The 20,742-nt window shown below is 37.2% G+C and overlaps 3 protein-coding genes across 4 annotated transcripts; 2 read left to right on the plus strand and 1 right to left on the minus strand.

Annotated features, from left to right (window-relative positions):
* Window positions 1–1,653: 1,653 nt before the first annotated feature.
* Window positions 1,654–11,282, minus strand: LOC107194933 (Bardet-Biedl syndrome 4 protein homolog). The gene is made up of 10 exons (XM_015584644.1): window positions 11,142–11,282; window positions 10,577–10,719; window positions 10,388–10,500; window positions 9,802–9,896; window positions 9,077–9,239; window positions 7,405–7,558; window positions 6,382–6,504; window positions 3,038–3,209; window positions 2,016–2,209; window positions 1,654–1,760 (listed from the first exon to the last, which is right to left on the minus strand). The coding sequence occupies exons 1-10, from the start codon at window positions 11,224–11,226 to the stop codon at window positions 1,665–1,667; spliced, it is 1,338 nt and encodes a 445-aa protein (XP_015440130.1). The 5' UTR covers window positions 11,227–11,282; the 3' UTR covers window positions 1,654–1,664.
* A 1,356-nt stretch (window positions 11,283–12,638) lies between these two features.
* Window positions 12,639–14,717, plus strand: LOC107194881 (solute carrier family 35 member F5). 2 transcript variants are annotated; one of them, XM_015584591.1, is made up of 8 exons: window positions 12,639–12,848; window positions 12,932–13,069; window positions 13,140–13,211; window positions 13,255–13,518; window positions 13,589–13,771; window positions 13,851–14,167; window positions 14,254–14,499; window positions 14,587–14,717. In XM_015584591.1, exons 1-8 carry the CDS (start codon window positions 12,687–12,689, stop codon window positions 14,654–14,656), a joined length of 1,452 nt encoding a protein of 483 aa, XP_015440077.1. In that variant the 5' UTR covers window positions 12,639–12,686; the 3' UTR covers window positions 14,657–14,717. The 2 variants fall into 2 exon arrangements, with proteins under 2 accessions (XP_015440077.1, XP_015440076.1); XM_015584590.1 differs by having other exon boundaries at window positions 13,140–13,196.
* Window positions 14,718–16,532: 1,815 nt separating this feature from the next.
* On the plus strand, window positions 16,533–20,581 carry LOC107194595. Its single transcript, XM_015584238.1, has 13 exons — window positions 16,533–16,620; window positions 16,815–16,898; window positions 16,970–17,024; window positions 17,096–17,239; window positions 17,313–17,432; window positions 17,505–17,633; window positions 17,727–17,799; window positions 17,886–18,134; window positions 18,222–18,527; window positions 18,671–19,917; window positions 19,990–20,201; window positions 20,269–20,459; window positions 20,549–20,581. The coding sequence occupies exons 1-13, from the start codon at window positions 16,533–16,535 to the stop codon at window positions 20,579–20,581; spliced, it is 2,931 nt and encodes a 976-aa protein (XP_015439724.1).
* Window positions 20,582–20,742: the final 161 nt, after the last annotated feature.

Genomic DNA, 20,742 nt, shown 5'->3' on the forward strand with positions numbered 1-20,742 from the left:
TTTCTTATAACATTGAAAGTCGATTTTCTCGCAGATATAAGGCCTCGAATAAAAAGAACTTGGATTTACGTTCTCGATGTATTTTTTTTCACGAGGAATCACGCGAAGCCCGTTTGAACCATCGTATCAATCGTGTCATCTGTCCGTGATCATCAGTCACGATCACACCCTGTATATAAAAACTAATCATAATGGGCGTGAGACTATATTTCACGTGGTCACCAGTGACGATTTCCGGTAACGATGAGACTTCTTCTTCACGCTCGACCAGACGTTCGAGCGGCGGACGCCTCGTCATCGGTTTCCGTGCGACCGAGCAAACGCGTCGGCGCGACGGAAATTCGCTGGGAAACTCGTTCAACGTCAATAAGATTCGACACGATCCGAGGGACTTTGAAAGCCCGATCCACAAGGGGGCAAAGGGGGTGTGTATTCGCTAGCCCAGTATTTCCTTCGTGTTTTAATATAAACTACATTTTTCGATCGTCGTCCCACCGTCTTTCCTATTTCCGTACATCTCTCTACAGAACAGCTCGCTGTATATCTATTCTAAACCCTCTATGAATAATATCTCGTTGGCCACGTGACGGTTTCAATAAAGTCTGACGCAGATTTTTCAGAGACACAACGTACACTACTACCGAGCAAAAGTACGAGACCAGAGTTCATGATTGATGGAACGTTAAACACATTATTTTCTAAGGATATAATACAAGTTACGGAATCGGTATATTACAAATCAGGTACGATCAGCGTTGGCGTTAGCACGTTACTTTTATCTAATCTTTTTGTAGAATAAGATTGTCATTTCGCTTTAATTATCAGACCTGGTCCCATACTTTTATCCAGTGATGCATATACAGATTGCAAAAGGGTTTCGTGAAATAAGACTCTAATCTCGGCTTGCATCGTTCGAAGAACGACTCGAGTTACAAGTTGCCCGGTACTTGTAATTAGAATTTAGAAAGGTCTTTAATAGAGCCACGTGGTAGATCGGGAGAGTGAACCGAAAGGACGACTAGTTGTTCGAGGCAATCTACCAAGAAACAGTTTAATTACTTCCTTAACGTACTCGTTCCGCGATCACGGTTCGTCGAGCGAGTATTATATGAACGAGAAATGGTTCGAGAGCGAAGTTTTGCGGGAACGAGACACCGACAGGTTAATTCACCGTTCCCCCTCCCTTCCCGTATCCAACGAGAATATCGAGGAAAAGAATCGAGGAAAGTAGCAACACACAGCGCGCCGAGTCGTCGATACTATTCTAGTGATCCTACGACCCACGTAAATCCTTGACACTTTCGGAAGTATCATACAACATCCGGTGGGAACGGTACGAATTTACGCGCGACGGTCATTCGGAGAAGAAAAAAAAAGAATACTTAAATGAGAAAACTAAGTCTCCTTGACACGTGGCGTGGTTCCGTACAGGCAGGAAAAGATGGAGGATCTTGGACAGACAATGCAGAGGATCCGTGGCGAACACCTGAAGGAAAAAGGAGAAGAAAGTTCTGAATAATCTGGAAATCGTCAAGTTCCCGGTAGGGACCGGTCTTTATAAAATGCTCGAGTCAATGTAGAAGTTGAAACGTTTAAATGACTTTTATTCATGTCTTTGAAGGTCCTCAAGATTCTTCGGTCCCATGGCCCCCGTAGAGTACATTTCAAACTTCGTCCTCGTGAAGGATTCTCGTCCCTTCGTTGCCGGACGGCTTCTCTTGTTGGAGTTTCGTCGACAGCTTCTTCGCCGTCTGCGTTATCTACGGAAATAAACGGACGGCGTATTAAATACTGTTGCAGTCTGGCTCGGGACGGAATGGATTTTAATTTTCATTGTCGTAACGGAACCGGTTTCAATTTTTAATTGTCGTAACGGAACGGATTCGAATTTTAAATTATTCAAACTAAGCAAAGCGGAATATTCTTATGCGTCGGTTCAGTTCCGTTCCGCTCCGTTCCAAGGTCAGCTTGAACGGGACAAAAGAAGGTTGTAACGGCCGTTAGGAGAGACTCGCCTGCTCGTCGACGTCGATCACAGCTGCGATGTCGTTTAGCGCCGTTAATAATTCCGCGGCGCCGTTCCCGTTGCCCAGCATGTCCAAAACGATCGCGTAATTAATCAGTATCAGGGGATCCTGGGGCGAAAAGGCGTGCGCCTTCTGCAACACCTTCTCCGCGCCCTCTGGATCGTCCAGCCGTTTCAAGGCAACTGTAGCACAACGATTATACTTCCTGTCGTTACACGAATCGGGGCCATCCGAGAGACGATAATAGAAGGGACCAGCAGCCTGGTAGTCGATAAGATTAGAATTTCCTATGCGACAATGACATAGTGGGCCGTTTGCTGCGGTTACGTCGCGTGCACACCGCACACACACACAACACCGTCCGGCTTCCTTCTCTTACAGAACCCAATGGGAACATACATATTGTGTTGTTGCGACGTTCACCGGACGAGGCTTACGGCGTCGGTAACAGAAGAAAAAGGGAACAGACATTGTGGACAAAAGGGCAAAAGTACAAAACCTTGTACGTTCATTGTTTTTGTCTTCAATAACAACATAGATCTGAAGACAGTATTCGAGTATCTACCCTTTAGTCTCTGTTGTAGGTACTTATCTGATAGTGCTATCTTTCTTGGTCATAATGGGGAATGGATGTACCGAGGAGATACCGAAGATACTATTGAAAACACGATAGCACGTGTTTTACTCCCCTACAGCCCCCACCATGGCAATATAGCTAGGGTCCACTATACCCTCACGAACAAACTCAGGTTCCGCTAGGAGAAACAGTGGCGCAGAGAAAGGGCCTCCTACCATGCTCCTACCACTTGGTATTGGGAATTACTGAAATTTATACCAAATTAACATTCGATGTAACATTTGTCTCAGTACTTAAAATACATTTACCAAATGATAGGAGGCCCTTATCCATACACTGCTTTTTCTCCTAGTTGAAGCCGAGTTTGCTCGTGGGTGGACGTATGACGGGATACTATAAAAAGTAGAATTGACCAGAACATAGTCAGCCTTACGTCCCAGCAGGAGATACGGCATATGGTTCTTCGATTCAGCGCTGATCGCGGCGCACAGGTAAACAGCAGCTGAGGCCGGCTGTCCAGTGGTTAACAGAACCATCCCCAGATTATAAGCAGGTAGGAAGGCCAATGGGTTCAGATAGTGAGCTCTCTTCAAACAGCTAATCGCCTGGAAGTAAATCGGGAACGCGTTAAGCCGATTTGCGCACGGCAATCGTCCCCCGGGCTCGACCCATTAAATTGGTGCCGGCGAGGGCCCGGTGAATCACGTGAAACAATCGTCTTATAAACACACCGCGATGTAGCAATTATCCGATCGATCGGACCGTCGGTGTTGATAATTCAGGGATCGGGCCACGAGATTCGATTACGCAAACGACACGAGGATCCCGTGGGGGGACGCCGGATCGATTCAACGGACGACGACGATGCTTGTGATAATAAAAATTAACTCGTCAGCGGTGAACCTAACGGTGTTAAGGTTCGTTTACACGTTCGAATAATTTGCGCAAACTGACTCGTGCATGAAAATTCGCGCCAATAAACCGACTCGTTATATTCCACTTCAGGCACATTTGCATATTCAAATAATTCGTGCAAACTGTCTTGTGCTTAACGCTACGTTTAAATGTGAATGTACAAGTCGTGTTGCACGAGTTATTCGACGGTGTAAACGGGCCTTACTACGCAAGTCAGTTTGCGCAAATTATACTGAACATGCAAGCTTCCGTTTAAACGCAACGATTTGTTCGTTCGTGTAAAAACACGTGTCAGAGTTTGCGCAAAATTATTCGAACGTGTAAACGGGCCTTTAGGGCGCGTGACCTCGCAAACGGCTCCCGTTTCTTTTTCCGATCTCGGCGTCCCGCCGACCTGACCGTCCTTTACGCCTCTTATCGACGACAAGGTAACCAACGCCGAGGTTTAAACCTTAATCCACTTAACGGCGGAGCCTCGGCCCCGCTAACAAGTTAACTACGTACCCGCGGAATAATGGGAGGCGGAGTGCGCGGGATTAAGAAACTTCCGAGCGCAATCGTTCCTCTGCATCTCGAACATGGATCGTGACGACCACTCGATATTTAAATACATATACACTTTTCCACATTCACGTATTAAAAATTTATTAAAAGAACCATGATACCCTTTTCTAAAATTGTATCCAACCAACTCTGAATTACTTTTTTCCTTGAACTGTCTCTAATCAACTCTGAAGCATTATACTGATCGGAGTTAGTTAGAGACAGTTCAAGGAAAAAAGTAATTCAGAGTTGGTCAGGGACAGTTGCCATTCAATACTTAAAATAACTGGTATGTGTTGCAAATTTATTTGCTAATATCTTTTCAATCAAAAAATGCGCGACAGCTAAAACTTTTTGAGGGTTACTCAAAAGGAATGTCCTTTACAATATATGTCAAGGTCAAGGTTATCACTGCATCCCCTAAATGTAACTTCTACTGTATTTTTCCATGACCTACACGATGCAATAGGAAACATCTTCAACGGCCCACGAATGAGCGAAAATGCTCGTCGATCATCCTTAATAATCCGTGATTGACCGTTATCCACGGCTTTACTACGGATTCGTTATTCCCTGCGTCATTCGCGGCTCTTTATGTAATATTAATGTAAATGGGAAATGCAGTGACTACCTGAATTATTGACACTACGCTCGATACGATTCGCTTAATCCAGTCCGTTTTCTGGTCTGAACAACGATCAACCGTGTTACCAGCGATACATAATACATCAAGGAGATCATTTAATGTTTCCAGTAGTAAATCCTCTCGGTTCCTTTTTTATGTAATTAGCTATTCCCGATCAAGGACATTCTTGTATACTCAACAATAATACAATATTAACATAAATGCCCCTATGAAAAAGGTTAGTCATCCACCTACATTCACACATTTACTACGCAGCTCTAGATTTGATCATACCGATATCATCACCAGACTATCAAATTTAGCTAATAAATTCTCTAACAATTTATAAAAACAAGAGGGCCAACCCGTGTATAAATAAATAAATACCGTGTATGTAAGTTCCACTATCGATGAAGATTATTAATCCTCGTCCAACCGAGCAGGGTCACTTTTGACCCCACCTTCTTATCTAATGATACAAGCGTTCCTAAACAATATTTAGTATCTAAACTTCGATATGGGTCAAAGTGACCCGGATCGGCCTGTTTTTGGTTAGCAATTCAAGTTTGAACAAAATTTTATTTTCGAATAAATCGAAATAGAGTGAACAACTGTACAGCACAAGAGAGCCAAGTTCTTTGGAGGAGGGAGTGTATTGCACTTCTCATTAGGATATACCCGGGCAAGTAATTTACATTCACCGCTTCTCTCAGTTGCCACGGCTGCACATTGTAGCTGGATATACAACTGCACACGCCTCTGTCTCATCCCCTAATTGAGTTCCGGCGGTACGCAAGTGTGTCCCGGCCGTCATTCCGCGAGCGAGTAGCGCGCGTGTACAGTCGCCCCACCCCCCGTTTAATGGCCTTTAAATTAATTGTCATCGTTAAATCCGGTAGAATGTTCTCGTCGTTGGATAAAGTCCACCGCTGATTCGTCCGATTTGCTAGCTCATCGGAGGAAAGAACAACCGCTTCGAACGATTATAGTTTGCTCTTATGTGGCCGTGACACACAGAATCGACTAGGGATGAACCAATCCAAGTAAATACAAGTAAATAATCAGATACTTTCGTTTCGATACCGGGTATTTTTAGTACTCTTAAGTACTTTTTACTTTAGTACTTTTAAGTACTCGTATCGAATGGAGTAATCGATATGAAAGCTAACCAATTTGAAGGTGGTTATCGTCCAGTTATATTACTTTGATAATAAATGTTCATTAATGAAATATACCTTCGCTAACATCGAAGATGGGCAAATTCATTATCTGGATAAAGAGTTTCGAATAAAAGACAAAAAAGTACAATGTCGTTTTCAATCGTTTAAACGTGGAAATTCCAATTTTTATAATGAAATAATAATTCTTCCTGAATGAGTCGATATGTGGCAAAGAATTATTTAATCTCGTTGACTGTTTAAAAATTGAAATGATAAATTAATTTCAACGGTACAACGAAGAATTTATCGAGATCATTGACCACATTCTCCGATTCTCGATTTCTTCATAAACCGAAGAATGCGCAGTCTCGCAGTCGCCTCGGCCACTTTTTATGTTTCCCCCAAAGAATTCAAATATCTAGTTCATAGCCCCCTAGTGGACTTCCGTGAGTAAAGGTAGCTCGTAAAATCGAAAACGAATGGCATGCACCTAACAGTCCACGTAGAGACCATCACACGTCTCCGTGTACTTACAGCGACGAACTTCTGTTTTCCGTAAAAGCACATTCCGACGTTGTTCCACAACGCGTGAGATTCCGGGATCGATTGGGCGGCGAGCTTGTACTTGGACAACGCCACATCGTACTCCTGATGATTCTGAAAACACGAAAACGATGAATATTTACGAACATACGTCGAGACAGAGAGAATTCTGGGTTTCATGAGACCCTCCCATCTGTCGGGGCTAATACCTCTAATTAAATTCTTAAGGAACATTACGGGGATGACGTGCATAGTTTAAACCGAAACGTGTGCGTTATCTCGTAGCCAGTCGCGGTTCACGAGGCGGTTGTGTTTATCGAAAGGAAAAATTTAATCTTTAAAGGAGCCATCTTTAAGGGTGAAACGTTCGTTCGTCGGAAACTATATTGTGCATCTTAAACTATTTCAGATAATATTATAGATACGAATTATATACTTTATTCCAATACACCTTGCAATAATATCAATGAATGCAATAAATCAGAAAGGTTTAAGACTTATTGAACAACCCAATATTAAAAAAAAAAGTCTTCGACACTACATACGAATATTGACGTAATATTATGCACCTCCGAATACTAGCGATTCGTTCTTTCCAAAGATTTATTTTCCGTGTTAACTCGGTTGAATGCCTTCGATAACATTGGCATTCCGCGATCGTAGTGCAGCATCGATTTTATCGAGCCTATTAAGGGCAGCCACCGTAGGCCAAATTTCGATGTAAAGGACCATCCGAAAACAACGCACATTGCTACACTGCACCTCTAATCGAAAATTGTTTCGTTGATTTTTAAATAATTTAACAGATAGAGACCCATAAATTTTCACCGATTTTTTCGGAAAAATACAAAAATTTCTATCTCCGCAATTATTATAGATACGCACCTGATTTCTTTTAATGTTAATCGTAAAGGATCGTTTTTCTTAACTAATTTTTTGGACACGAAACCAATTTGTCTACCCTTTGAACGTCATCTCGTGCCTGGCATACCTCGATCAACCCGTGATGCTCACCTGGATCACGTAAGCAATCGGCAGAATCGCCTCGGTGCAATTCGGGGAATGAGCAAGCGCGGTTCCGAATTGCTGAAACGCCCGTTGAACGTCCCCGATTTTAAGGTAGAGCAGCCCCAATTCGGTCGCGGCTTCGACACACTCGGGATTCACGCTAAAAAAACAGAAAAAATGTTGCAGATGAGAAAACTACGAGAACGTGGGTTTCCACCGTGAATTATTCGGAATTTCACGGAAACGAGACATCCTTGACGTTTGGATAAACCGAGAGCTCGATTATTCGAATTACGTAATCAGAACTTTTTTTGGGGAAACTTTCTCTCATGGAATTTCGAAATGTTCGAACGTGAAATTTTTAACGGAAACTGTAGATCGAACTACTCCCCTTGATAATTTCTTTTTGGTATACACTCCCGGTCACAAGTATTAGGACACTTCTCGAATATGTAATAAATGTTACAACGCATTACGAAATTGCTTGAACGTCCGAAAGGAATATTTTTAGGGGATATTAAAGCTCAATTGATCATTCTTATGAAGTAATAAAAGTGGCGAAAAATGTGTATAAGTTTTGTTACAGAACATTACAATTGATTCATACGAAGCTGTTGTAATACTTATGAGCGGTAGTGTACACGGACTGCTGTAGTACGAGGACAATCGATTAGTTTCAGAATGGACAATGGCTACTTTGAGTGCCCCTTCAGGAAATGGAGAAATTAAGGTCAGGTACAGCGAGAGGGAAAAAGTATTCGTACACCGGAGTACTAATTATCACTTGACAATATTGCCTTCAGTATACTACTAAGTTAAAAATTATTTTCTGCGGATTATTCCATAATAATCTAGTTTTCTGTCAATCACCATAGTCATATAGATAAAGTTATGAACTCAATGTTACACTGAAAACAGTATTATTAATCATTAGTATGTGTCACCACTGTATGAATACTTTTTTCTGCCACTGTATGTGACAAACAGTGAGTCATTACATACAGTAATAATTAATTACCAATGACATTTAGTTCATTAGTATTAGCTAACTCCTTACTCTCCCAGCAAGAACTGAATTATACAGAGAAAGTAGTCCAAATACAGTCTAGGGTCTAATCTAATGTTAGGTGTTTCACCATAGCGGGAATAGTATGAAACTACAACTAAAAAACAAAAGAAGCTTATTTTAACTCCATACCACAAAACAAACGCGTTTTAAATACACCAAAGTGATACATATCTTAAAAAATCTTCAACAGATTTGGCAATAAGTCCAGAAGTAAAGGTGCTAGCCCGTATTTAGACCATCTCCTCTACTATTTTCAATAAAGGTATTCAAAGTGTAATGTGGAAACTTCAAGGAACTTCTTACAAACGGGCCCCTTTGCAGCCAATCGCATACGCCAGCAGTTATTCAAGAAGCTTGGAAACCGAGGTGGTAATCATCACCAAACTATGTCCTGGACGTTGTGTTCTGTTTGCTCCGCAGCTTTTTTCATCCGAGATCTATTATAGTCAGCCCGCGGCGAGATGGCAGAATATAATACGGCGGCTCGTAAACAAGAACATTCGAGCCGCGTGGAATTGAATCCGCGCGTGCAAGATGCTACGCGAGGTCAAGCGAGCGTTAATCGGGCGGAATACATTAAAAACGGAAACGCCTGGGCCTCTTCTATACCTGAGTGCTGCGGTGTACGCGTTCCGGGCCTCGGTAACTTGATCTTCTAGGAGATAGATTCTCGCCAGAGCGATGTACGGCAGTTCGGCTTTCGTTAGCTCGATCGATCTCTTCAGATGTCTCTTCGCCTCGTATAATTGGTTCAGCTTCGCGTAACACTCGCCTGAAGAAGAGGAAGAACGGAATTAGGTGAACCAGACTGTTATAGATTGAGTCTTGTTAAAGTACAGAATAGCCCCCGTTACTTATATAGTATTTCTATGGTAGACACGTACAGTGATTTTCGAAATAACGAATAGAAGATAAAAAAAAGTATTTCGCCGTTTTTAATTGTATTGAACGGTAGAAATTCCAATTTTTATAATGTTTCTTTTTGAACAAGTAGAATATTGATCTTAGATACTGATGATATTCAGTATAAGTTATTCGAATTAAATTGTGCCCAACGCTGTTTTCAAGTGACCACAAATAAGAAACTGGATATTCAAGCTCTTACATGTGACTAGAAAAAATCTTAATTTCAAATACGTGAAACATTGTGCTAGATTATTGTACATTCCCTTTTTTTTTAATAAGCCGTGAATTTAACGTAAGTAACCGGACGATTTTATGCACTTGTAGCTAATGTAGAAATTTTAATGAATATGCAGTGTCCAATTGCAAGTTGATGGTTAACTGTGTTTATTGAACCATCATGTACGTTTTCACTTAATTAATATATTTGCCTAGATTCAGATAGAGTTCCCAATCAGGTACATTGGATATCTTCTCGGCCTCCAAGTAGGCGTCGATCGCACGCTTATGGCTGCCCATTATCAGACTGTTAAAGAGCAATAAATTAATAACATTTAACAAGTTAACGAATTCGTATGGTCTTTAAATTTTAAATAGCATTCTGAATGATATCTACAGTAAATCCTCGATGAGTGTTCGAAGACTCCTCGGCACTGAACATTAATTACTTCATAAACTAATGGCCATATTCGGCTGAAACAAATATCATTGACTTTAGAATTCCAAGCTCTATCACTGTGCCAAACCTTGTTAAAAAATCAGCCTCACAGCTGGAGACTTCTCGTTGTTAGTGCAGAGGATACTTCGAACATTCATCGAGGATTTACTGTATATGATTTCAACGAGACTATACGATACACGGATTACATTCGTGACACAGCCCGGCTGCAAAAGAATGGCATCATGTGTGTGTGTGTATGTAAACAATCCAATTAGATGGAGTACCGGTTCCGCACGTGTCTGAATCCAATTTAATTTTCGTAACGCGCCGTTGAAATCGAATTTTCCTTTACTTACAGCGACTTGGCAATCTGCTTCACGTTATTAACGTTCGTCGAGTTCACGTTATACGCTGCCTGAAAACAGTTCAACGAATCTTGCACTTTGCCCTCTCGCCTGAGAATCAAACCCTGGTGGTAACAAGACGTAATATATCGTTATAATCGATAGAAAGATTTTATAATTCATCTCGAATGATTCTCTTACTTTCAAATAGTTCGCGTATTCATTGTGCCCCTTCGAACTCGACAATTCCTGGTCGATCAGAATTTTACAGGTTTTGTACTCATGCCGCGTGTAATGACGATGCAGCAACCAATTGTTGCTCTCTATCGCTGGAACTTCCGGCGCTGATTCGACAATAAAATTGTTAGTGTTGTTATTGTCACGGTTACTTACTAATATAAATTAAATGTTAATTTAAATTTAATTAATATAATATCATACTAATTTCATGATACAAGAAATAATTGATTTTCAACTATGTAGTTTACGATATTTGAATTGAAAACGCAACCGGAAGTGAAGGGATTAAATGGCAGCAACTTGATTTTAGATTGAAATTTCAATACGATGCCGCGGTGTCACCGTCGAATTACCAAAAATGATGTCAACGTAGTCAACGTACGAAACTCTTATCTTTTATCAGCCGCAAATACAATTCCATTTTTAATCCGGTACTGTCAATACTATTTCAAGTGTGTACGTACGTACGTGCACGTACACACGCGCGCGCGACCGTTTGGCGCAAAATGAGCTAAAGAAAAAACACCTTTCTTCCCTTTGTCGCTTCTCAGCCGTTGCGAAACCGTCGTTTGTTGCTGAATCCGACCATTGCTAAGGATATTATTGGCCATTCTTAGAACTCGTAGACAACGTCACGGAACACCTTTCGAACTAATTACATCGTGAAGAAGCTATCGCTGGGACCACTTGCGGTATGTTGCTGTTGTTGTTTCTCATGACAACCGTTCCTTTAAGCTTCTTTCGCAACGTCGGAAAGGGGGTTTTCCAATAAACGGTGCAATACAAATTATCGTTCAGACTTATCGAATCCACTTGCTAGCCAGCCAAGCAAAAGACCATACAAAATAAGTATTGTAATGTTCTCGTAACATTTGTTCCGGCATGTCTGGAATAAAGAAAGTGACAACGTTTGTGTCAGATGTCACTTTGCAACTGTGCTCTAAGGACGTTTATCTTGTTAATTGGATTACCTTATGACGAAATCGGGGGAAAACGAATTGCTATAAGGGAAACCGGTGGTTGATTCAAAGTCAGCTGCACAAGACAAGGTGCCCTGGAGTGCCCTGTAAAAAGACACGTAGCGCCATCGGGGTGATAACAAAAACTACAAACCGTCATCAGCGCATCAACATGGTTACGGGTAGTTGTTCCGACGCGATAACAAGGCGATTACGGTAAAGGATTGTAACATTTATATTATAAAGAAAGTCGGGTTACAAGCAAGGAATTTGAAGATCGAGTGGTTAAACCGAACACCGGCGAGTAAACACTGTTGATCCGAGTGTGGTTGATCAAGGGTCACACGCTGCTCGTGGTTCCGTGGTAGCAAGATGTAGGAATACTGCATAGATTAGTTGCCCAGTGCTGCAAAAAATTGAGGGTTGTTGATAATTGTGAGTCGATTCTCTGTTGAATCCTTCGTAGAACATTGTGTTTAAAAACTGTTGGTCGCTCTTGGTGTAATTTTTTATAGGTTATTTTACGTACGATCACAGTCTCACATTTTGCCGCTTGTCCACCTGTTATCAGTCACAAAGACCAACAAATGATTTTTTAAATAGATGTACGTGCTTGTAATTGTTATGCCATGTTATATTCAGCACCGCCAGACATGAACTTGTAGCTAAAAAGAGAATATTAAAGTAGTGGGAACCTTGAACATTGTTTTTTCGTCCACCGTTTCAAACCTTGCTTCCTATCTCCATGCGTTCTGTTTCCTTCTTAACATGTTCTCCAGTAATTTATGTGACAATTTGTGCAACGTATATTGCATTTCCTTCTTTCTTGCAGTGCATTCTTGCTGTTTAGTAAACATTGAAAATTATAGTGTGATATGTTTGAATTATATATTTGTTAGATAATTTATAATCATCCATTGTTAACTTCATCAAGTAATTGTAGCCTCCATTTCACTTTCATAATTTCATGTTCTATTATGAATTTCAATGTAAATTTTAATATTTATATTTTATTGAATAATATCTATGACTTAATGATTTTATTATTTATGTTTCAGCAGCCAAGTTTCTCATGATGTCTTAATGAAAAAAGGAAAAGTTTTGGATATATCATGAGCTGCTCTGTAGAATTACGACAGCGTAGACAACAGGGGATGGCGGAGGATCCTCACAAACTTGCAGCAATGATGAATAAATCTCAAAGACTTGTACTAGGACTTTTAGTGTTACTCTTAGTTGATATAATTTGGGTCTCTAGTTCTGAACTAACTAAAGTAAGATGTAATTTGAACATTAGTTTTAAAAGTATTATTTTAAGCTCTGATAAATCTATAACAACATATGGTTTACATTTCAGTACATTTATAGGGAATCAGCATTTGAAAAACCGTTTTTCAGCACTTATGTGAAAACATCAATGTTCACGCTTTATTTGCTGGGTTTGTGCTTTTGGCCTCCATGGCGGGATCAGTGTAATAAACCAGCAACATATATGGTAAGTTTAAATACAACTAACCTTTTCCAAGAAATTCTATCTGTATTTACTTTTTTACTTTATTTCTTAGTTCATAGATCCTAATGTTGAGGATGATAACTTTTATTCAGAAGCCAATACAAGTCTGGTAAGTAATTTCTTAGTAGTTATTGATATTGATAATAACCAGTAATACCATTTTACAGAGTGATCCAATGTTTGTACCAATAAAAACACCGGATCACTGTGATCGTTCCTCGGGTACAGAAAGTGATGATTCGTCAATACGTTCTGTCCGATTTAGTAAGTTAGCAGAAGTTAGACATATGTCCGAAACCGATGCCACGGAAGCGTTATTGGCAAGACTTAGTTACCAAGCTAGCTTAAGGGCTGGGGAGCATGTGAGGCGACAAGCCAATAAATTTTCTGTGCAAAAAGTTGCTAAGATTGCACTTATGTTTTGTTTACTTGTATGTAACAATTTAGCAACTTGCAATGACTAAACAAGCATTCTGCTAATGCCAACGTTTTCTATTGCAGTGGTTTATGGCGAACTATATGCATCAGATCTCATTAGTGAAAACTGAGGCAGGAGTTGTAACAGTACTGTCGTCAACTTCTAGTTTATTCACTTTATTTCTTGCTGCCTTTTTCCCAAGTAATGGAGGAGATAAATTTACATTGTCTAAACTAGTTGCTGTGTCAGTCAGCATTCTTGGGCTAGTATGTCAATTCTCATATTTCACTTCAACTTACAATTGATAAAGTATAATTAAATTATTTCTTGTTTCTCAATTTTTAGGTATTAGTAGGTCTTTCAGATTTAACTATAGAAACGAATAGGATACCTACAGGCATAATATTGGCGCTAGTCAGTGCATTTTTCTATGCTGCTTACATTGTATTTCTAACAAGGAAGGTAGACCACGAGGATAAGATGGATATACCAATGTTTTTTGGTTTTGTTGGACTTTTTAGCTTGACACTTTTATGGCCGTTGTTCTTTATTCTTCATTATGGTCATTGGGAAGAATTTGAATGGCCAGACACACATCAGTGGACATTTTTGATCATCAATGGTCTAATTGGTACAGTTCTAAGCGAAGTGCTTTGGCTATGGTGAGTTCGCGAAAATAGATTTTCATTTAAAGTATATGATATGTTTTTTTACTGATGCATTCATCCCATCATCTTGTTACTTATAGGGGTTGTTTTTTAACATCGTCCCTTATAGCAACTTTGGCAGTTAGTTTAGTTATGCCGATGTCCATGATAGCTGACGTGTTATTAAAGAAGGTCGAATATCCATGCATTTTCTACTTAGGAACCATTCCGATGCTTATAGCATTTCTGACTGTGTCTCTTCTATCCTACTATGATAATTGGGATCCAGTCATGGATTTAATTAAAAGAATTTACATTTGGATTTGTAGAAGGAACAGATCAACAAGGTATTAGACATTAAGAATACAAAGCTATACGTGAATTTTCATACAAGCGATATCATTGTAATACACTTTTGATATTTTACACTTCAGAATACCCGATCTCGAAGCAGAGCAAACCGAATCGCTCATAGGAATAAATAGCGGTGAGCATGAAGCTTAACTCGACAATAACTATGAAGAAACTATGTAATAAACGTCCTTTATGTATGTATATTTCTACATCTACCAACAAATGCTACACCAATGAGCATAAACTTTATCAATGTACTGTGTATATGTCTTCTTGATATGGATGTCTCTTTTGATGAGAAGATTCTGTATATATTTTAAATTGAACGATCTGTGGATATTTAATTACAAAACATTTTTCAGAAAGTTAGTGCAAGTAAATGTCATCAAATGGTAGACATCATTTCACTTTCTGTGATGCATACGTTATTGTGCTGATTTGCCATAAAAATCTAGACTTTATCTTTATGCAGAATATACTGCCAGACAATAATTGTGCATTGTTCGATATACATATTATTTGATGAAAAAAAAAAAGACATTAGTTCTTCAATTTTTGGTCGTGTATATCGAAATAACATCACGAACGCGCTGTGTTTCTTAGATGCGCGTGAAGAGTCAACTTTATTTGATTATTTCATTATGAAACATACACAATTAAGGCTATTAAGATTTGTATTTAGCTTTTGTATTCGTTATATATTTTCAAAAAATTATAGTATATGAGGTAAATAATGTTGCGATGTTCTATCCAAGATAGTTTGTAGAGCGTGATCAATTTGTTGAAAGCATTAAGTTTCCTTCAGTAACTCTATACTCTCAAATTACCACACATCGCTGAATAGTTTATCTTGTACGTTAAGCTGTCTTGAATTTACAGAAACATAGAAAACTGTCAGTACTATGTACAGTTTGGTTTTTCGGTATTTTTAGAAAAATAATCACTTAATATATTTGTATTTAAGAAAAGTCTGAGAAACAAAAAGATACTTATTTTACATGTTACGATCGCGTTGTAATTACTATTCTTATTGCTGTATTTTAAGTACTATTCCAGTAAATTACCAGTGCTCGAGAGTCCCTTAAAAAAAAGTATAAGAATCGTAATGGAGCTTAATTTATGTTTTTTGTTACATAGTCCCAGAGCAAGTAACGTTACGTGTATTATTATGTAAAAATATCTGTTAAATATTACGTACTTATTTGTGGTATTCAACGCGAAGTATGCTCCAAACTATAAGACAATGTCTATGACATATTTGTGCAATTTTAATTACATAAGACAGAAATAACGAAAAATATATTTAAATCTCGGACCAATTTAAAATTCAATAATATTGTCGAAAATGCTGATGAGAAAAAAGAATATTGAACATTGGTTGATATATTTTATGGCATACAACTTTTATATGAGTGATAACTTCATCATCTTTCTCAAATCTAGTCAAAATAATTGTACTGAAACATTCCATTGTTAAAGTAGTCTTTACACGCATCATAATATTTGTAATTGATATATTTATTCGTGATGAGACACGTAGACATACATGCGCGTGTGTACTTTATTACTTTGATTATATTGATTTGTTGATAAAATATTAACAGTTGCGTTTTAACTAACAATGCGCACAATATTCTTTGTTACATCAATATATAAGAAAAACATCTAAAAACAAATCTCGGACATATATTATATTTTGCACACATACCACATTCATACACACACAGAGTAAGACGTTACATTTCTTAAGTGAAAAAAAATTAATATAATATTTTGCAAATAAGATAATACAAAAAAAAACAACATAAATATAATAATGTTAGCTTTATATTGTGATATAATTATTATGGTGCGCAAATATACTTCAATTTAATGTAACATAAATCAAGCTATAAAATACTGATGTAGATCATAGTTTATTGTTCCTGCGTCTACTACAGTTGTATATTTATTGTACATACGATATTTTAAAATTTAAGATTATAATTATATACATATCATATAAATACACATGTTATTAATAAAAATGACTGATCGCATTAACACCTTAGCTCTTTTTGTACAGGAAACTATTCTAATTGCAAATAAAAATGAATTTGTTTGTTCCAATACAAGTTCTTTCCGGTTATGTGTATAATACAGAACATTTGACTTCAGGAAAACAAGTATAGTTCCACTTGAAGTGTAAACCTATTATTCTATAAAACATGAAATTAACGTTAAACCTGTACAATTTTTATATTTTTTGTACAATTAATAATTTCAACAATTGGTCTCTAAAATATTTGGACAAATGTACGGATAAAAGAAAGAATAGAAAGTTTCGAAATGTATGATTGCTTCAATATGGCATATCAAGATAAACGAAACGCACTTCAGTTAAACATAAAAAGTAACAATAAATTAATACGTTCTTGTTTAATAATAATAATATAATATGTAAATTGTGTGTAATCATTTTAGTAAACAGTGAAAACTTGTTCCCATATCCACAAAAATATAATGCAGGATCATTGCGGTATGGTTTGTTAAATGGAATATCTAATGCTTATGGAAGATCATCTTTATGCTTATGTTAAATAATTTTAGTGTACCAGCTGATCCATCGTGGCCAAAAATACCACAACGTAAATTAATTGATGATATTAGTGATGCTATTGAGCCTCCGTGTATAATCGCATTAACTGGATCACCTAAAAGAAGTCGTACTGTGGTCCAGACACCATTAAATCAGTAAGCGTTAATTCCACGTTTTCTAGACAACTTGAAGCACTCTGACAATAACATGAGTAATTTAAAATTTTAGATCTCCTAAATCTACAATAACCAGGGACAGTGCATATTCTTCATTTAATCACCAAAGATTGACTTCAAGTGTGCACACTTTAAAAAGACTTCCCGGTACCATCGATCCTAGATTCAAGAAGTATTTTCATTCCCTCTATACTTAAGTAAAAATACGATCAGTCTCAGAAACGGTTTGTATCTTTGTTAACAGAGTCAATAATGTTAAAAGAAATCAAGATCTAACAGAGAAGAAAACAGATCGGGGTGATGTTTCTATTTCTACAAAGCCTTTGCACAATGCAGAAATAATTAAAACAATACCAGAAAGGGAAACTAATATGTATATATTACTTTCATTAAAAAAATATATATTGCATCATTATCATTTACAATAATTTTTTTAATGTCTGTTGCAATTAATATTTTCATGCAGACATCGAATAAATACACCAAATGGAGAAATGTTTCACGAAACAAGAAAAATTAAGGAGTCAAATGTGAAAGCGGTAAGCAGAATATAGTGAGAAAACGTACGGTATAAATTTTAACACCATTATCGAATGAAACATTTTACTGATTTCAACTTGACAAGGGTTTATCATCGGTACAAACAAAGAATTCTGGAGGAAGTAAAAATATGAATGTAGAACAAGATTTAGAGCAAAGGAATTGTGCACGTAATTTAGAATCAACAGACGTACGTGAGATGTCGGAAGATATTAGCAAAAATGAAATTATGCAAAATGATAAATGTACGAAAAACATAAGCTGCAACGAAGAGTCAGAGTCAACAATGAACGATGCAAACATACAGGTGGATGTAACTTCCTTACCAATACAAGTATGTATCTTCATGTTATAAGTAAATTTTTATTAATAGCATAAAACATTAATAGTATAAGTCCCCTTATCGCTTTCATGTATTTAGGAAAATAATGGACAGTTGTTTTTCGTGTTAGACAAGAAACTACAACCGCAACCTTTAAACACAATACAACTTGATACAATCACATTACCTCAAGAGTATTTAAAGCAATGCTATAATGTTCAAGTTCCAGTTCTTACCTATCAGAATATACCAATGCCAATACCTGCTGTAAGAACAAATGTCGTACAACAGTGTTTGATTAATTCAGAACACCAAAACCAAAGTGAAACTACACCTTTGTTCAAAGAAGATGCAAAACACAGTGTACATATTTCTGATACACAGTCATTGACTCAAGACAAACAAGTAACATTCGACCGAACAGAAAATATGAATAAATCTCTCGTTAATGGTAATAATTATTTTCAAACATATTTCCAGATCTTTCATTTGTTCTTATTATCGTGTTGTTTTTAGATGCTGAAACCAAAGATATTAAAGAACCACAGATGTGCAACAGTAAAAAGCAAAATACAGTGAAAGCACAAAATATTATACCCAATGAAAATAAAGAAAACTTTTCAAAATCGAATAGTATTCACTCTGATTCGAATGTGCCAGAAAAGTTGGACAGATCAAAGATTCATCGAAAACAACAAGAATCTAGCGATTCTGAATACTATATTCCAAATACGATGAAAAAAAATGTACATAGCAGTATTCTTCAGCACACAAACGCGAAGAAAATTGTGTGCAATACAAGCGGAGGAGAGACAACAGATTCTGAGTTTATTCCACAAAAAAATGTTCAGAAAAAAGAATTTACTAATGTTAACAAGCCTGCAACAAAAAGTCACAAGAATAGTGCATTTAACTATGAACAACCGAATTTTTCATCAAAAGACAGAAAGGATTGTGTTCAAACAATACCTCAATCGAATAAAACTATTTCTGATGAAGATCAGCTATATCAGAAACGTAAAAGAGCTGTCTATGAAACAAAAGTAAGAAATAAATCCGAACAAAATTTACCTTGTTCCAGAAACGAGTGTTCAAAGAAGCTTTGCAGAAGTTCCGAACCACATATTACATTCAAACAACGGAAGGGACCAGGAAAATTTTCTAGAAAGGCGAGATCCTATTTTCAGAAGAATTCTCATTCAGCTTTAGTAGACTCTGACTACACTTTAATGTGGCCTAATTGCCAATATCATAAATACAGATGTAGTCAAACAAACATTCACAAACTTAATAGTCATAGAACGAAAAAGATTGGTCATCACTCCAATGCTAAATTATCCATCTATGAAAAGAATGCGAATACGCAAATCGAAAATAACGTGAACTGCATTGAAAAAAATTACTTACAAAATGAACAGAACATTACTTCATGCCAAAACGGTATGACGAATATGTCAAAAACATGCTTGCAGAATAATAAATGTAAGTGCGATATTTCTCCAAGATCAAATACAAATGATATGATTGAAAGTACAAAAGGCATCCCTCCTAAAACTCAGGAACTACTGAATAAAAGTTATTGGGAATATTACAATAAATTAAAACATAAAATAAAAAATACTGGCAACATGGAGCAACAATACTTCTATCAACTAGCAAGAGATAAATCAGAAACTATAAAAGGAAAGGCAGATGAAGTATGTGATAAGGACTATCATAATCAATTAAACTTAAATCCTGAACTACATACCCTACAACAATGTTCAGCACTATCCAGCATGATTAATAAAGCATTGTAAGTCACATGGAAATTCGATTATGTTCGGAAAAAAACTTGCATTATTATTATTATTATATTATTTTACAGAGACTCAAATCTTCAATCGAATATTGTGCAGACAAGTCAGTTATATCTGAATGGAAATATTAAGTCATCGACAGATCCTATGGCTGATACACAAAGTGCTAATGCAAATAATGTGATGACAAACTGGACAGATGGTGAACCTATTCTTCATAAAATAAAATGTAAACGAGGTAGTGAAAATGACAAACAATATTTGGAACTTAAATCTATCAGTAAGTATACAATATCTATATACTCTTTATAATATACAGTTTATATATTGAGTTTTATCGTTTACAGTCTTCTTTGGTGGTATGATGTATATATTAATAATATTTTTGCCAATGTTGTATGACTACTTCTATCATGAGGTGTACGATGATTACGAGAATTTGACTTACCTGGAGTTGATAGTGGATTACGTTTTATCCTCATTTAAAGAAGCATTTGGCGGCGTCTTCAGTGGCGCAAAAAAAATTTTTTTCTATCCAGTAAGATTACAGACGAAGTTATAATAAGCGCGTTTCGAGCAAATCGCAATAATCATCTGAAAGTTTACATAATTTTGTATGATTTTTAGCCTGCATGTAAGAAATGCAACAATATTGCATAAATTAGCGCTGATCGCCGCATCATGTATGTACAAGCTTAAAAATATTTGAAAACGGTCTGTTCCTTATTCTATTAGTTGGTATTTGTTTTTTTGTGATGGACAAGTATTTTTATACCTGAGTCTTCATGTGTGTACTCGCATTTTTGTATAGATCTGTTTAC

Source organism: Dufourea novaeangliae, unplaced genomic scaffold (assembly GCF_001272555.1).
Source record: "Dufourea novaeangliae isolate 0120121106 unplaced genomic scaffold, ASM127255v1 scaffold8, whole genome shotgun sequence".
NCBI classification, from domain to species: Eukaryota; Metazoa; Arthropoda; class Insecta; order Hymenoptera; family Halictidae; genus Dufourea; species Dufourea novaeangliae.

Coding starts and splice junctions, on each gene's coding strand:
- LOC107194933 (XM_015584644.1), bottom strand. CDS start 11,226: ATGGCCAATAATATCCTTAGCAATGGTCGGATTCAGCAACAAACGACG. Junction 9,897..10,387: donor AAGCAGATTGCCAAGTCGCT/GTAAGTAAAGGA, acceptor GCTCTTTAACAG/TCTGATAATGGGCAGCCATA. Junction 1,761..2,015: donor TGATCGACGTCGACGAGCAG/GCGAGTCTCTCC, acceptor TTATTTCCGTAG/ATAACGCAGACGGCGAAGAA.
- LOC107194881 (XM_015584591.1), top strand. CDS start 12,687: ATGAGCTGCTCTGTAGAATTACGACAGCGTAGACAACAGGGGATGGCG. Junction 13,772..13,850: donor CAGTCAGCATTCTTGGGCTA/GTATGTCAATTC, acceptor CTCAATTTTTAG/GTATTAGTAGGTCTTTCAGA. Junction 14,168..14,253: donor AGCGAAGTGCTTTGGCTATG/GTGAGTTCGCGA, acceptor TGTTACTTATAG/GGGTTGTTTTTTAACATCGT.
- LOC107194595 (XM_015584238.1), top strand. CDS start 16,533: ATGACTGATCGCATTAACACCTTAGCTCTTTTTGTACAGGAAACTATT. Junction 16,621..16,814: donor ATTTGTTTGTTCCAATACAA/GTTCTTTCCGGT, acceptor TACGGATAAAAG/AAAGAATAGAAAGTTTCGAA. Junction 18,135..18,221: donor TAACTTCCTTACCAATACAA/GTATGTATCTTC, acceptor TCATGTATTTAG/GAAAATAATGGACAGTTGTT.